The sequence below is a fragment of the Oryctolagus cuniculus genome, chromosome 7 (assembly GCF_964237555.1).
Source record: "Oryctolagus cuniculus chromosome 7, mOryCun1.1, whole genome shotgun sequence".
Classification (NCBI taxonomy): Eukaryota; Metazoa; Chordata; class Mammalia; order Lagomorpha; family Leporidae; genus Oryctolagus; species Oryctolagus cuniculus.
In genome coordinates, this window is record NC_091438.1 from 70,188,203 (window position 1) to 70,204,671 (window position 16,469).

A 16,469-nucleotide genomic window follows, 5' to 3' on the forward strand; every position below is an offset into this window, starting at 1 on the left:
CAGGCTCCAAAACCGGAAGAAGCTGATGGTGGCTGACGAGGTCCAAACTTCTTACGCCTCTCCTGTTTCTCTTTCCCCGCCTACTCCGCCGCTTCGGAGCGCCAAACTCAAACTACTCTAATCAGAACCCGGACGCCTTTCGGGCTAGTACCGAGGGCAGGGCCTCTTGGACTTTTCCGCGCATCGGCCGGGGCTGCGGTCCAATATGAGCCAAGTTCTCTTCCAGCAGCTGGTTCCGTTGCTGGTGAAATGCAAAGACTGCGAGGAGAGGTGAGGTCGGCGCCAGCCAGTGCCCGCGGGTGACGGTTGTGGTCGGGCCAGTGGGGAAAGATGGCGGCCCTGGCCGGTGGGCACCGGCCTGAGGCTGGGTGTCTCGCCGGCCCCCGGGGGCGCTCAGAGGGAACCCAGCTGGGACCCAGGGGTTACCTCTCGCACCGAGTTGGCCGTTGCAGGGGGGACGCCAAGGGTGTGGGGATATGGGAAACCGACTCACACCAGGTTAATATCAAAAAATCTCCGCTCTGCTGGGAATCGTGGAGATGATATCCCTACTCCTTTTTGGCAAATAAGCGCTCCAGCCCAGAAAGATTCAGTAGGCCCGAGGGAGTTCATGGCAGGGCCAGCACCAGAACCGAGGCCTGGCTCCCAGCCTTTCCCGCATTTTCCTTGGAAATATGTTGGGAGCTAATTTTTAAGGTACAGCTAAAAAAAATGTAATTTTGTTGGTGCACTTTGAGCTGTTCACATGTTACTTAAACATAAAAATAACGTTCAACCGACAGCAGTGAGAAAATTAGAAACTTTATTATTTCATTGAGGAAATACCGAAACCTTACCGGGCACTGAGGATGGCCAGGAAAAAGGCCTTTTCTTGAGTTTTACAGTCTCATGGAGGAAAAAAAGGCTTGTGTCGCCATAAATGTAGAATTGCCACTTGGAGTAAGGCGGTGATGATATTTGGGCTTCAAAAAAGAGATTTGACTTGAGGGTGGGAGGCTTAATTGCCCCTCCTCCCAGGATGTTCAGCCACTAGTACTCTCAGCTTCTCAGAGTGTTAACTCTCTTCATTTGTGAAACTGATATACCAGTACGCCCATCCACATAGTTGTAATGAAGTTCGAGTGTGAAAATGTAAGTAAAAACTAAATGGTGTGGAAATGCAACATAAAAAAAGAGATGGCATTGATATATTAAGTTGTTAGTAATGTGAAATTAGTTTATAGCTTAGAATTAGATCCATAACCACTGGGCAAGCCAGATCGGAGATGATACCAAGATCAGCTGCTGCATATGGAAATCTGTAGGTTATTTTAGTCGTATATTGTTTTGTGCTGTCCAGTGTGGTAGCTATTAACCGCATGTGGTTGGTTATGGGACATTTTGCAATGGACCTGATCCAGATGGATGTGCTGGAAGTGTAAAATGCACCATAGATTTTGAAGACTTGCTATACAAGAAGAATATAAAAATTTTATATTGTTAATGAGTTAAAATGGCACTCTTTTGGAGTTTAATTAAATAGTATTAAAATTAATTTTCACTTTAAACTTTTTTAATGTGACTTTTAGGTAATTTATTACCATACACATGGCTCACATTTGTATTCTGCATTGTGTCTCTATTGGGCAACACTGTTCTAGAATGATTATACAAATAAAAGAAAAGAAAGGGGGGCATTACTTCTGACTCCAGTATTGAATCTCTTAGTGCTGCTCCATTGCTGTGTGATGACAGTTAATCTGAAAGCACAACCCTTTTGCTCTGCCTGTTTAGGAACCTTTTTTGTACAATAGTCCTTTAAAAAAGTTCATGAACAAATGGAATTAAAAGATACACAAAAATGTTTTTGTGATGCATAGTTTTTTCATCATATACCTTTCTGTGAACTTTTTGAACATCCCTTATATGCATGGATGTCAAGATATCTTTGCACCAAAAAGTAAACTTACCTTTGAATTTCAGTTTTCCACAAAGTTTTTGTAGTATCCTTGTATTCCTTTCAGCTGTGGCAGGGGTCACCAAACTGGAACCTGTGGGCCAAATAGCCTGCTGTTTTTGCTTTGTAAATAAAGTCTCGCTGGAACAGAGCCAAGCTTATTTATGAATTGTCTGTGGTTGCTTCTGCTCAATAAGAGCAGCGATGAATAATCGTCAGTGACAGGCACCTCATGGCCTGCAAAGTCTGAAGTAGTTATTGTCTGGCCCTTTACAGAATAATTTGCTCACCTCTGACCTATGGGAAGAACAACTGAGACTCAGTTATTCAAGGACAATTCAGCAAACAAATGTTCACAGGTGCCTAAATGTACCGGGAACCAGGAACTATTCCATGTGCTGAGGATATAAAACTTGGCCCTTCTCTCCCCCTAACAGTAACAATAACAAAAACAAGTTATTATTTTGGCCTTCAAGGAACTCAGACTTTAATAGGGGAAGTGAAAAGATTTTCCTTGAAGGATATCATAGCACAGGTTAAGAATTAAGGCTCTGGGGCTAGATTGCCTGGGTTTAAATCCAAGTTTTACCGCTTCTTGATCTTGTGTAATTAACTTCATCTCTAAGTTGATGATAATAATAGTACCTACCTCATGGGCTTATGAGGATGAAATTACTTAATACATGTAAAGTGCTTAGAACAGTGCTTAGAGCATAATAAGCATTTGCTGAACTTTAGCTACTAATAAGGTCTGATGAATGCATGATACAATGTAAGAACTAAAATCTGACAAGCAGGACATTCAGTTGAGGACTGTGTTAATGGTTAAGGAACTCTAGCTTGAGGAAAGTGATGCAAAGTTTTGAAGCCATAATTAGTAATAACCTGCTTTCTCAGGTTTTTTTTTTCCTGAGCTACTCTCCAGTATTTTAGTCACATAAAAATTCTTAGACTGTGAATGCACCTGATACTTTTCTGATCCTTACTTTTACTCCTGCTGTTCCCTCTGCCTCAACTTCTTTTTTTCATAATCTTGAAGATATATCTTAAATCCCTTCATATAAGGGCTTCAAATGCCTACATTGAAATTACTTTTATTCATTTATTGGATGGTGTAGTGTGAGAGAGCTAAGTTCTAATTTAGGCTCTGAATGATGACCTTAAACAGGTATGTAACTCTGTGAGACTTAGGTTCTTCGAACCTCTGTAAAAGAAATAGTATCCACTTTTTTTTTGGACAGGCAGAGTTAGTGTGAGAGAGAGAGACTTAGAATTACTTAGTGATAAGATACATGATAATAAATTTGTTGACAATACCTTCATAGATACATTGCATAAAGAAGATATTGAGGTGCCAGTGCTGTGGCGTAGCGGGTAAAGCCACCGCTTGCAGTGCCGGCTTCCCATGTGGGTGCCGGTTCGAGTCCCGGCTGCTCCACTTCCTGTCCAGCTCTCTGGTATGGCCTGGGAAAGCGATAGAAGGTGGCCCAAGCCCTTGGGCCCCTGCACCCACGTGGGAGACCCGGAAGAAGCTCCTTGCTTTGGATCGGTGCAGCTCTGGTTGTTGCGGCCAATTGGGGAGTGAACCAGCAGATGGAAAACATCTCTCTCTGCCTCTCCTCTGTGTAACTCTGACTTTCAAGTAAAATAAATAAATCTTTAAAAATAAAATGATATTGAGCAGATTTGGTTTGTGGATCTGAAAAAATAATTTCTATGTGTATAAAGGTAGGGATGTGCTTTTTAATGTCCTTAATCCTAAACATTCTAATTCATTTAAGTTTTTAAAATGGAATCTCTCATAAACTAATTTGATCATTTGAAATGATCCTTTTTTTTTAATGTGAAAAGTTGTTACTAAATCAATGGCTTGTTTTTTAATAATAGATACTGTTTTAGAATCAGGGAAGTGAGGTTATACTTATATACCAACCTACTATGAGGCACTCCACATTTTCTTATTTAATCCTCACAGGATCCTCATTTTATAGGTGAGAAATATTCAGCATTAGACTTGAAACTAGTAAAACAGGAATTTAAACTTCAAATACAGTGTGCTTTCCAAAAGTATGTTCATTAGTTAGAAAACATCTCTGGAAAATCTTATGGTTTAAAACTTGGGGCTGACGCTGTGGCGCAGTAGGTTAATTCTCCTCCTGCAGTGCTAGCATCCCATATGGGCGCCTGTTCTTTGGGCCCCTGCACCCACATGGGAGACCCAGAAGAAGCTCCTGGCTCCTGGCTTCAGATTGGCACAGCTCCGGCCATTGCGGCCATCTGGGGAGTGAACCAGCAGATGGAAGACCTCTCTCTCTGCCTGTACCTCTTTTTGTAACTCTGTCTTTCAAATAAATGAAATAAATCTTCAAAAAAAAAAAAAAGACTAAAACTTCAGTTAATGAAAGTGGTGGTGGTAACTCATTTCATGTGAATGTTTCTGATGATTGGGCGTGTCTTTTTCACACAGGAGAGTAAGTGTTAGAGTCAGCATTGAACTACAATCAGTTTCTAATCCAGTTCACAGAAAGGTTGGTATTTATTTCTTTTCTGAAATATGATAATTTTTGTGCACTATAGACAATTTTAATTTAAGAAATTTTTTTAAACCTTTCTTGCCTGTTAATTTTGGGCCAGTTTGGGCCACCCTACAAAGGTAGGGTGGTACAGTGACGTAGCTAACAACTGAAGATAATTATGCTGCATATTTCTAAAACATACTAAATGCATTGGCAGTTGGAGTGACAGTCTCCTTAGATTTGCCCAGCAGACTTACAAAGTTGTAGAATATATATTGCTGCGCTATAAAAATGGCATTACATGGAGTAAATGTGAGAACAGAATAATGTACTGCAGGGAGGATATGTGTTTTTTAGTTTGAGGAGGCATTTACAGCATAAATCCCATATCTCAGAAATGCGAGTCATCAACAGAACTATGGACATAGAATAGAGGGCTGAGAAATATAGCATCTGTTTTATCTGTGTAATAGCTTTCCCTGAGCACATTCAGTGACCTCACCGTGTTAGTAGCTTCAGTTTTTGTTTTTGTTTTTGTTTTTTATGTGGCCTGTTAGGGTGAATCCTGAGAAGTGTTAAAACAGAGGTGCTTAAAAAACAGGGCATCCTGAGGCAATTGATACTTTTCAAAGGTAGAGATTATGTAGTATACTTCTGACATGCTGGCTGAGTGGTTTTGGTTTTTCTTGGACTCTAGCAGATCTCCGGTAGCTATGGAATAGATTTTGTTTCAAACTGCTCTTAACCTGAGTGCTTAGTGCTTTATTAACTCGCCATCATGTCATAGCTCTGCCCTGTTTTCCTTGCACCAATGTTCTCTAAAGTACATAATTTTGGTATACTTTTCTGCCAACTTTAGCTGCTGTAGCAATCTGCCACACTATAAATTTAACAGCTTGGAAAGTGGTCTTTATGAAAGGAACCCCCTTCATTAGAAATTGAAAACAGATGGAGTTCCACGTCAGCAGCCACCTGGAGTAGGAGAAAATAGATCTTTAGGAAGAAACCCTGGCAACCAGTCATCTGATACCCTTGTCCTCTGCCTGAGAGACAAAAGCTCCTGATTTTTCTAGGATAGATGATTGTCATTTCTACTGATAACATTTAGCAGTCTTCAAGTGCATACCCAGTTATTTTGAGAGATATTGAAAATATAATTGTATGTAGTATGTTCAGTGCTAAAGATCATCTTGGTCATGGTGTCATAGGGCAGCAAGGACTGGGTCTAAATTTCCTTACAGTTAACTGATAGGATGATAATCCTACACTTTTAACTCTTAACATTTAGTTAACTTTTACAGAATACCCTCAGCACCCAGTGGCTCTCAGGGAGCAGAATATCTACCCTTATTAAAGAGTCTAACTCTCTAAAGACTAGTAAAAAACCAGCAGCAACAGAAAACAAAGCTATCAGAAGTATAATTGTGATACATTGATGATATTGGATTCTTACTTCCAAGAAGGAAGAAATCACCAGCCAAATTTATTGCAAACATTAAGAAACAACAATCTTTTTTTTAGGATTTAGTTATCCGTCTGACTGATGACACGGATCCATTTTTTCTGTATAATCTTATTATATCCGAGGAAGATTTTCAAAGGTAACTAAAATTTTTTCCATTCCCATATTTATTTAGGAATAAATTCCTAAGATTTTTAAATGATGATATTGCACTCTTTGAAAACCGTACCTATTAGGTTCCTACTAGGTTCATTTAGTTATTTTGGGAATACTAGACTATTTGTACTGTAATTATTTAGGATGTGTCTGAAAATAAATGGAGTATGTTCTATCAAGGTTTTCAAAACAGCCCAGAAATTTGCAGCTTTAGCTAAATTTATTGACCTTTTTTCTCCCATTGAATAAATTCTATCAAAATTAGGGTTCCCGGGGTAGGCGTTTGGACCAGCTGATAAGATGCCCATTAGGATGCCTATGTCCCAGATTGTGGCAGGTGGGTTTGAGTTCTGACTCTGACTCCTGATCCAGCTTCCCGGTTATGTAGACCTGGGAGGCGGTGGTGATAGAAGTAATTGGGTTCCTGCCATCCATGTAGGGAGACGTGGATTGAGTTCCAGGCTCCTGGCTTTAGCCCAATGAAAGCACGGGGTAGTGAAGCAGCGATGAGACCCCTGTATTTGTCTCTCTCCTCTTTCTGTCCACTTTTTAAATAGATAAGTAAAAACAAACATCGGGGCAAGCATTTTGCATAAGCAGTTAAGTCACTGATTGGGAAGCCCACATTACAGAAGAGAGTGCCTGGTTTGAGTCCTGGCTGCTTCACTTCTGATCCAGTTTCCTGCTAATGTGAAGCCTGGGAGGCGGCAGATGATGGCAGAAGTGCTTGGGTCTCTGCCACACATGTGGGAGACCTGGATTGAGTTCTAGCCTCTGTCTTCATTCTGACTCACCCCTGTGTGTCGTATTTGGGAAGTGAACCAGTGGGCAGAAGATCTGTTTGACTCTCTGTCTTTTCAATAAAATGAAAATAAATAATTTTAAAATATATGATTGAATTTATTTTTAAAAAAGTCCTCTATCTTTGTTCTTGACTACAATGAGTGTTTAGTAAATAAAAGGATCTTTCAGAATGCTAATTATAATTAAATATTTTCTTTTCCTGTCTTTTGTGTAGTTTAAAATTCCAGCAAGGGCTTCTGGTGGACTTCTTAGCTTTCCCACAAAAATTTATAGATCTCCTTCAGCAGTGTGCTCAAGAACATGCCAAAGAAATTCCAAGGTAAGTCCCGTCAGAGCACTGCATTTACAAAATCTTTCTTTTAAAGATTTTCTTACTGTATGTGAAAGGTTGAATTAGAGAGAGAGAGAGGCAGAGAATGTGATCTTGCATTGCTGGTTCACACCCGAAACGGCCAGAAAGGCCAGGGCTGGGCCTAATCGAAGTCAGGAACCTGCAGCTCCATGTGGGTTTCCCGTGTGGGTGGCAGGGACCCAAGTACTGCAGCCATCATCCACTGTCTCACGGGCTGTGCACCAGCAGGAAGCTGCGCTGGAAGTGGCGTAGCCAGGACACAGACCAGGCTCTCTGATATGGATGTGGGAATCTGAAGCGGTGACTCAACCTCCTGTGCCCAATAACCCTCAGTTTTTGTTTTTATTTTCTCTTTGAACTGCCTCTCATTATGAACTTATGAACCTTAATATATGTACTGCCTTTGATCCATCTGTTTTTTTGTTGTTGTTGTTGCCCATTTTTTTTATATGTTTGAAAGCCCTATCATATTGGCCTCTGATTTCAGTATACTCTCATTCCTGGTCTTTCTATGTGGAGGAGCTTATGATTCAGTGGGAGAGTTTCACTACTCATGAGTTAAACTGTGACATTTTCTTTTTAAAGGTTTTTGCTACAGTTAGTTTCTCCAGCAGCTAATCTGGATAACTCACCTGTATTTTTAAATGTGGTAGAGACAAATCCTTTTAAGCATCTTACACACCTCTCACTAAAACTTTTACCTGGAAATGATGTGGAGATAAAGAAATTTTTAGCAAGCTGTTTAAAATGTAGCAAGGTAAGATTTAAATTTAAGTTGTTCTTTTAAATTAGGTACCAAAGTTCTATGATGAATCACTGAAGACCTATAGTACCATTATTTTTTCCTGAATCAAATTGCTATAAGTTGTTTTAAGAGCTCCTGAATGTTCTTTTAAATTTATTATTTTTAAAATATTTATTTGTTTATTTGAAAGGCAGAATTACAGAGAGAGAAGGGAAGAGAGAGAGAGATGTCTTCCATCCTCTGGTTCACTCCCCAAATGGCTGCGATTGCTGGAGCTGGGCCAGGCCGATGCCAGGTGCAGGGGCCCAAGCACTTGAGCCATCTTTTGCTGCTTTTTCCAGGCATTAGCAGGGAATTGTATCAAAAGTGGAGCAATTGGTACTTGATCCGGTGCCTGTAGGAGTTGCAGGCAGTGGCTTAACCTGCTATGCTACAGTGCTGGCACCTTAATAATTTTTATCTTGAAAGGCAAAATGAGAGAGAGAGATAGAGGTCTTTCTTCTGCTGGTTCCCTCCCCACATGTCAGCAACAACCAGGGCTGGGCTAAGTTGAAGGCAGGAGCCTGCATTACCAGGAAGCTAGATCAGAAGAGAAAGAGCTGGGAATTGAACCAGCACTCTGATGTGAGATGTGGGTGTTCCCAAGCCTGTCCCATAAAGCTTTTTGTAACATAAAATTAATTTTATTTTGCTGTTTATGATTTAGTGGAGGTATGAGTATAGAACTAGACCAGGAAATTCAGAAACTTAGGTCCCAGGTTTTTACCAATTTCCTGTGATGTAAGACAGGCCATCTGAACTCTTGTGTCATGGTTTCATCAGCTGGTAGATAGATTTTTATGAAAATATCTACCCTTTCTAGCTCATCTTAAATGAGATAAAGTATATAAAGTTTCTTGAAAATCAAGTGCTATAAAAAGAGTATGACATTAGGAAATGACATAGGGATGCTGCTAAAGAGCTTTTAGGAAATCTTTTTGGTTAAATGCTAATACTAGTACATCTCACTTTAGTGGTACACAAATCATCTGGGCGACTTTTTAAAGTACAGATTCTCATTTAGAAGAACTAAATGGAGACTAAGAGTCTGTGTTTCTAAGAAGCTCCCAGGATGATGTTGATGCAGTACTTTGCTACTGTTTGGGTAGCATGGTTACCAGTGACTAAATTAAATTGTATACTGCATAATTTCATTATTTTTATAAATAGGAAGAAAAAATATCATTGACGCAATCACTAGAGGATGTTACTAGGCAACTGAACTTAACGCAAAAGGTAATTCAAATTTGTTTTGTCTTTGTAAGTCATCTAGGCTTTGGTTCTGAGTTTCTTCTTGAATCAAGTCCAAGCCTTTGTGTATTTTCTTTTAAAGCTTGTTACCTTTGAATTCTCTCTCCTATTTGCCACATTTATTTTCTTTATCTGTAGCTTTCTGTTTTAGATATTTCATTCTATCCAAACATTTCTGTCATCACTTATATATGACACATTCTATCAATAGGATCATGTATAGATACTATCTGTCATATTCACTTTTATTTAATTTAAAATTATTTATTCCTTATGGGGAGAGAGAAGGGAAGGAAGGAGGAGGAGGGAAAGAAGGAAAGCAGGCAAGTCAGAGAGCTCCATTTACTTGTTCTCTTATCAAATGCCTGCAGTAGTCCTGGACCTGGGGCCAAATCTGGGAGCCAAGAACTCAGTCTAGGTCTCCCATGCTGGGGGCAGGAACCACTGCCTCCTAGGGTCTGCGTTGGTAGCTGGCTGAAGGCAGGATCAATACTGAACCGGATATGAAACACAGGCATCTTAACCTCTGGGCCAAATGCGCATTCCTATCTCTCTTATTTACCTCATTTCTCTTGCCTGAAGTAGCTTTTCGGTTCCTATCCTGTAAACCCTACTCTTCCTTTCTTCTGTTAATGTTAGCGTTAATTCCTCTGATGGCCTTAGAATCATTTTAGTCATAGCTACATTTTTTACCTCTGGGTCCTTAAAATTGAGAGTCACAGTATCTGATATGCTACATGAATTCAGGTAGAAAATACCTCTGCACAACATCTCTCTTTGTGATGGTTGTACTAGGTTTCATGTGTAAGTGAACACTCCTTAGGACTGACCTATTCAGCACTGGGTTACTTTACATATTGATGTCAGAGGAAAGGATTGGGTGGCAAAAAGCCAAATTTAATTAAAATCTTAAAGATAAGCTTGACCTGTGAAGAATTGCTTTTATTAGAATCTTGATTTCATCACATTCAAAAAGTCTGTGTAAAAGGACTTTGAGTACGTCTTAGAAAACTTAATTTCATTTTCTTTAATATCCTTGTAAATATTACTGTGTTCTAATCTGAACATATTCAGGTACTATGTTAATATTTTGTACTGAACTCTAACATAGACATTATCAGAAAAAATTCAAGAATTAGATAAGCTACGGAATGAATGGACATCACACACAGCAGCGTTGACAAATAAGCATTCTCAGGAACTGACAAATGAGAAGGAAAAAGCTTTACAGGTAAGGCCATTAAAAGAAACTGGAAGAATTTTGTTATTGTTGGCCATGTTAATTATAAAATAATATATGCTTGCCTTAAATTTTTCAAATGTTATAAAGGTTTAGATAATAAAAATTGAAAGTTCGTCTTTCAAAGTTGGGCTATCCAGAGATAATTTATGAATACTTAGATGTGTTTTTCTAGACTCTCCAAATGGCCATAATGGCTGGAGCTGCTGATCTGAAGCCAGGAGTTTCTTCCAGGTCTCCCATATGGGTACAGGGGCCCAGGGACTTGGGCCATCCTCTGCTGCTTTCCCAGGTGCATTATCAGAGAGCTGGAATGGAAGTGGAGCAGCCAGGTCTCAAGTGCTGGCTTTGCAGGTTGGGGCTTTAACCCACTATGCCACAGTGCCAGCCCCTCTGTTTGCTTTTTGGAAATTTCTGGAATTTTTTTTCTATCTGAAGTTGGAATCCACAGATGTGGAACCCAGGAGCTTACTCCAAATATTTCTGTGGTTGGTCTTTCATTTTTTAATGGCATAAAGTAAGGATATTACACTTTATCAATCATGTATATTATAAATTCTTTATCCTAGTTGTCATTTGTCATTTACCAGTATCTTTTCTGTATACAATTCTTCTTGTTTGTCATCAAATCTGTCAATTGCCTTCATAGTTTGAGATTTCATGTTTAGAAAGCCCTTGCAGGCCGGCGCCGCGGCTCACTAGGCTAATCCTCCGCCTAGCGGCGCCGGCACACCGGGTTCTAGTCCCGGTCGGGGCGCCGGATTCTGTCCCGGTTGCCCCTCTTCCAGGCCAGCTCTCTGCTGTGGCCAGGGAGTGCAGTGGAGGATGGCCCAAGTGCTTGGGCCCTGCACCCCATGGGAGACCAGGAGAGGTACCTGGCTCCTGCCATCAGATCAGCGTGGTGCGCCGGCCGCGGCGGCCATTGGAGGGTGAACCAACGGCAAAGGAAGACCTTTCTCTCTGTCTCTCTCTCTCACTGTCCACTCTGCCTGTCAAAAAAATAAATAAATAAAATAAAATAAATTATAAAAAATAAAAAAGTAAGGCATTAAAAAAAAAAAGCCCTTGCTACCCCAAGGTAATGAAAAATACTCTCCAATATTCTAATACTTTCATAATTTATTGCTGCGTATAGCTATCTAGTGCATTATGGAATATATTTTTGTGGAGTACAATATGAATTCTTTTTGATAGTCTGTTATCTGTTCCAACACCATATTCCCCCAATGATTTCAATAATACTTGTATCATGTACTAAATTCCTTTGTGTCCTAGGACTTCTATTTGAATAGTTGTTTTACATTTATTTATTTATTTATTCATTCATTTATTTTTTTAAAGATTTATTTATTTATTTGAAAGTCAGAGTTATACAGATAGAGGAGAGGCAGAGGGAGAGAGAGGGCTCCCATTCACTGGTTCACTTCGCAGTTGGCTGCAACAGCCAGAGCTGCACTGATCTGAAGCCAGGAACCAGGAGCTTCTTCCAGGTTTCCCATGTGGGTACAGGGGCCCACGGACTTCTACTGCTGTCTCAGGCCATACCAGAGAGCTAGATCGGAAGAGGAGCTGCTGGGACTAGAACAGGTGCCCATATGGGATGCTGGCGCTTCAGGCCAGGGCATTAACCTGCTGCGCCACAGCTCAGGTCCCTCATTCATGCATTTATATGGTAGAGTTATAGAGAAAGGGATCTTCTATCTGATGGTTCACTCCCCAGGTGGCTACAGCAGCCAGGGCTGGGTCATGCTGGAGCCTAGAACTCCATTTGTGTCTCCCACATGGGTTGATAGGGGCCCAAGTACTTGGGCCATCTGCTGTTTTCCCAGGCACATTAGCAGGGAGCTGGATTGGAAGTGGAGGAGCTGGAACTCCAACCTGTGCCCTAGGGAATATGGGGTTTCAGCGTCTCGGGAAGCAGCTTAATGGGCTGTGCAACAACTGTGGCCCCCAGACAGTTGTTAAGAACTGATATCTTTAGCATTTTCCCATGCAGTGGAAAGATTTATTTAGGTATTATTTGTTTAAAACACACTTGCAGTTTACTTTTTATTTCCCATTCTCTTTTTTCCTTTACCGTCTTGTTAATGTTTTTGGCTCTAGATCAGGCCATTCACTCCCCCACCTCCATGATTGTTGTTAGATTTTTCTGATTGTTTATTGGATATATATATTAATATAATGTATAACCACCATACTAAATTTACATATTCTAGTAGTTTGGGGGTTGATTTTTAGGTTTTCTAGATATATACATAAACCATAAAAATCATAATTTGTCTCTTCCTAAAATTTGTCTCTTGTACAGAAAAATGCTATATAATGAATTCTAGTCTTTTTTGGTACATGACTAAAATAAGTATTGTGTTGGCACTGTATTTGAGAAAAAAAGTTTCTGTTGTTCCTTACTTCTTAAGAGTTATAATCCAAAGAGTGCTAAATCAGATGAGAAAATTTTTGAAGATCTAAACAAATAATATTTTCCCATTTAATCTAATGTAATAAATTATAGCAATAGATTTTCAAATGTGGAACCATCTTCTTTTTTTTTTTTTTTTTTTTTTTTTTAGATTTACTTATTTCAGAGGCAGAGTTACAGACAGACAGACAGAGAAACAGAGAGAGAGGTCTTCAGTCCACTGGTTCACTCCTCAAATGGCCAAAACGGCCAGAGCTGGGCTGATCTGAAGTCAGGAGCTTCTTCCAGGTCTCCCATGCAAGTGCAGTGGCCCAAGCACTTGGGCCATCTTCCACTTCTTTCCCAGGTCATTAACAGGGTGCTGGATTGGAAGTGGAGCAGTCAGGACCCGAACTGGCATACGTATGGAATGCTGGCACCTCAGGTGGAGGCTTAATCCACTATGCCACAGTGCTGGCCCCTGAACCATGTTCTCATTCATTCAATAGTACTTAAATAGGCAGAAATTTTTTTTTTAAAGATTTATTTATTTATTTGAAAGTCGGTTACATATAGAGGAGAGGCAGAGAGAGAGAGTGGTCTTTCATCCGTTGGTTTACTCTACAATTGGCTGCAATGCCCGTAACTATGCCGATCTGAAACCAGGAGCCAGGAGCTTCCTTTGGGTCTCCCACGCAGGTGCAGGGGCCCAAGGGCCTGGGCCATCTTCTGCTTTCGCAGGTCATAGAGAGCTGGATCGGAAGTGGAGCAGCCAGGTCTCAAGCCGGCGCCCATATGGGATGCTGGCGCTTTAGGCCAGGGCGTTAACCCGCTGTGCCCTAGCGCCGGCCCCAGCAGGAATTTTTTAATATCTTAGTGCATCAATTTGCTGATACTTAATTTAGGATGTGTGAGAAGTAAAGACATTTGGCTCATTTTCAAAGTAAGGTATTTGTGAGTAGACAGCTAGCGTAACAGCTTGTAGATGTGTGGAAAGTTGCAAGCAGCTAGCTAGCATAACATCCAGGTTACATGCACTTTAGGCAAACGGAATGTTAGGAGTGGTGAAATAGCTGAAGCAAATCTCAGGAAAATTATAACACTGTAGTTCTCAGCCAATGAGGAACTAGGGGAGGGACCTGTGTGTTACAGAGTAAATAAGCTTGTTGTTAACTGCCCAGGGTGTGCCTGCCTACCTACCAGACACTGGATCTTGCAGTACTGTTAATGAAGTCTTGCCTTGGCTGCATTTCCGGAGTCTTAGCCTATCTTTTGGGTGGACAGGTGAGGCTATTTCTCACAGGATGTTTTGTATATATATGTAACATTAGTCTGAGATTTCCTCCCCTTTCCCCTTGTTCTTGTTACAGCTATGGGCTGTAGACTATAGCATTAGATTTATGCTAGCCTTATGAGAGGATGAATGAGAACATTATGTTAATGTAGGTAAACTGTAGCAGGATTTGTGTACACCAGGCCTTTTAACAGGAGGTTGTCTTTTATTATGCCGGCATAAGGCCCAGGTGGAATTTTTATCCAAAATCCTGAGCCCTGAACAAAGAAAGGTTTTCCCTTAAATATGGTTTTAGCTTCTTTGTCTCCCTTGGGTTACCTGCATACATATGTTTGGATATTCTAATGTTACATGGTGGCCACAGGATTGATACACAGGATTGATACAATACCGCACATGGGAAGGTACTTACTGAAGATTTTTTTTTCCCACACACATAACTGAGCCATAAGCTGTCTGGCAAGGGTTAACATCATTGCTCTACTAACAAGCAGAACCTGAAATGGTTACCTACAAGCAGATAGAGACTACAGTTGAAGCATTCATAGGCAAGCAGATAACAATCACATTTCATTCCCAGGACAGATGCCTCCCTTTTTCTTCTGACCTTGGGAAGGCCTCTACCACAACTTCAATCATGTCAGTTAGAAATAAGTTTAATTAAAAGGCAAAGGCCTCTACCACAGCCTTCTACCATTTTTGATGATTTCTGCATATGTCATGGGGAATATAGTAACAGCTACATTGTCTGTATTTGCCACTTCTCTACTTAAGTGAACAGTAAACCTGTTGTACCATTTCTAGTTTAAGGCATTTGAAAAGTTGAGAGAAAATTTGACTTCTTTGTATCTTATCATTCTTTTATGATTCTCATGTTTTCATCAAACCACTACTTTTACAAATATACCAAATAGTCTTAATTATTTCAACATTGTTTTTCCTCATTTTTATAGTATCTTCTGAGAAGAAGGTTCTAGCAACATGTAGAATCAACCATCTTTTAATTTATGCATTATTTTCAAGATTTATTTATTTGAAAGGCAAAATTACACAGAGAGAGAGATACAGAGAGAGAGAGATCTTTCACCACTAGCTTGCTCTGCAAATGACTGCAATGGCCACGGCTGGGCCAGGTCAAAGCCAGAAGCTCAGAGCTTCTTCCGGGTTTCCCATGTGAGTGCAGAGGCCCAAGGAGTTGGACCATCTTCTATTGCTTTTCCAGGCACATTAGCAGGGAGCTGGATGGGAAATGGAGTAGCCGGGTCTCAAATTGGTGCCCATATTGGATTCTGGTATGTTCAGCAGTGGCTTTACCTACTACACCAGAATGCTGGCCTGCCTGTATGCATTATATTCAATGTCTTTATAGGTTTTTCTGTTAATCCTTGTTTTTGAATTCTTACAATTCAAAGAGCTTTGCCAAAGTTTCTCTAACCTAATGTTCTCAGAGGACTGTGTGTCCTCCCCTAATTGAAACCACTATAGAAAATTCTCTTGAGAGATATGGACCTGAGTGGGGCAAACAGTAAATAGTACCTAGCACCATGGAGGAAGTGGGGCTATGCATCAAGGTAGGCATGGGGTGTCTGTCTAGACTAGATCCCCTTCCGCTAAGGTTTCCTTTAAGATCACCCTGACGTCATGCCCAGGGCTGCCATACAGAGTACTCAGTGTTCCTGCAAGTATACCTTTCACATCAGTTTTGAAGGTTTGTCGCAGAAAAATTTAAAGTTCTTGCAGCAACAAGGGCAATTATTACCAATGACAGACTAGGAATAAATTTTGCATGGACTGCTGGAAATGCTCTTATTCTTCTAAAGCATAGTTCAGAACTGCAGGTTATTCCTAGAGATCACATTGGAAGAAGTTAGTATCTGCTACTGGTAGTACTGTTATCTTCAGAATAAATATTGGTATTTTTTATTGCCATAAAATTTTTTGTTACTATGAAAATATCCAATCAATGAAACAATGAAAGGTGGCTCTTCTGTCCTTTCTTGTTACACTCTTCATGTGAAGAGCTTTTTTTTTTTTTTTTTGGAATAGATGAATAATCCAACTGTGTTACAGCTGGAAGATACTTCTGATAATTGAGAAAACTTGGAGAATTAATAATTGCTCATTCTTACATATTTGTCTTTGAGCTAAAAATATAAAAGGTTTATGGATCATAAATGGCAATTACTTGATAGCATCTGACTTGCAGACTATAGTTTGCTTCTTAAATATGAGCGTATAGTTTGATAGAAATAATAGATATAATTAATAATTGAATT

General features: G+C 40.1%; 1 protein-coding gene and 1 pseudogene across 2 annotated transcripts in view; both read left to right on the forward strand.

Moving 5' to 3' along the window:
* Positions 1 to 24: 24 nt before the first annotated feature.
* The window catches only part of SASS6 (SAS-6 centriolar assembly protein), a 42,488-nt gene continuing 26,043 nt past the window's right edge, over positions 25 to 16,469 (forward strand). The window contains exons 1-7 of one of the 2 annotated variants that reach the window (XM_002715837.5): positions 25 to 270; positions 4,404 to 4,464; positions 5,974 to 6,053; positions 7,089 to 7,193; positions 7,812 to 7,983; positions 9,181 to 9,246; positions 10,373 to 10,492. In XM_002715837.5, the coding sequence (XP_002715883.1) occupies positions 206 to 270; positions 4,404 to 4,464; positions 5,974 to 6,053; positions 7,089 to 7,193; positions 7,812 to 7,983; positions 9,181 to 9,246; positions 10,373 to 10,492 (669 nt within the window). In that variant the 5' untranslated portion in view covers positions 25 to 205. Of the gene's footprint in view, positions 271 to 1,005; positions 1,132 to 4,403; positions 4,465 to 5,973; positions 6,054 to 7,088; positions 7,194 to 7,811; positions 7,984 to 9,180; positions 9,247 to 10,372; positions 10,493 to 16,469 lie in introns of those variants that run through there. The other variant, XM_051857433.2, reaches the window with a different exon arrangement.
* LOC103350222 (ubiquitin-fold modifier 1 pseudogene) lies at positions 12,396 to 16,169 on the forward strand (annotated as a pseudogene).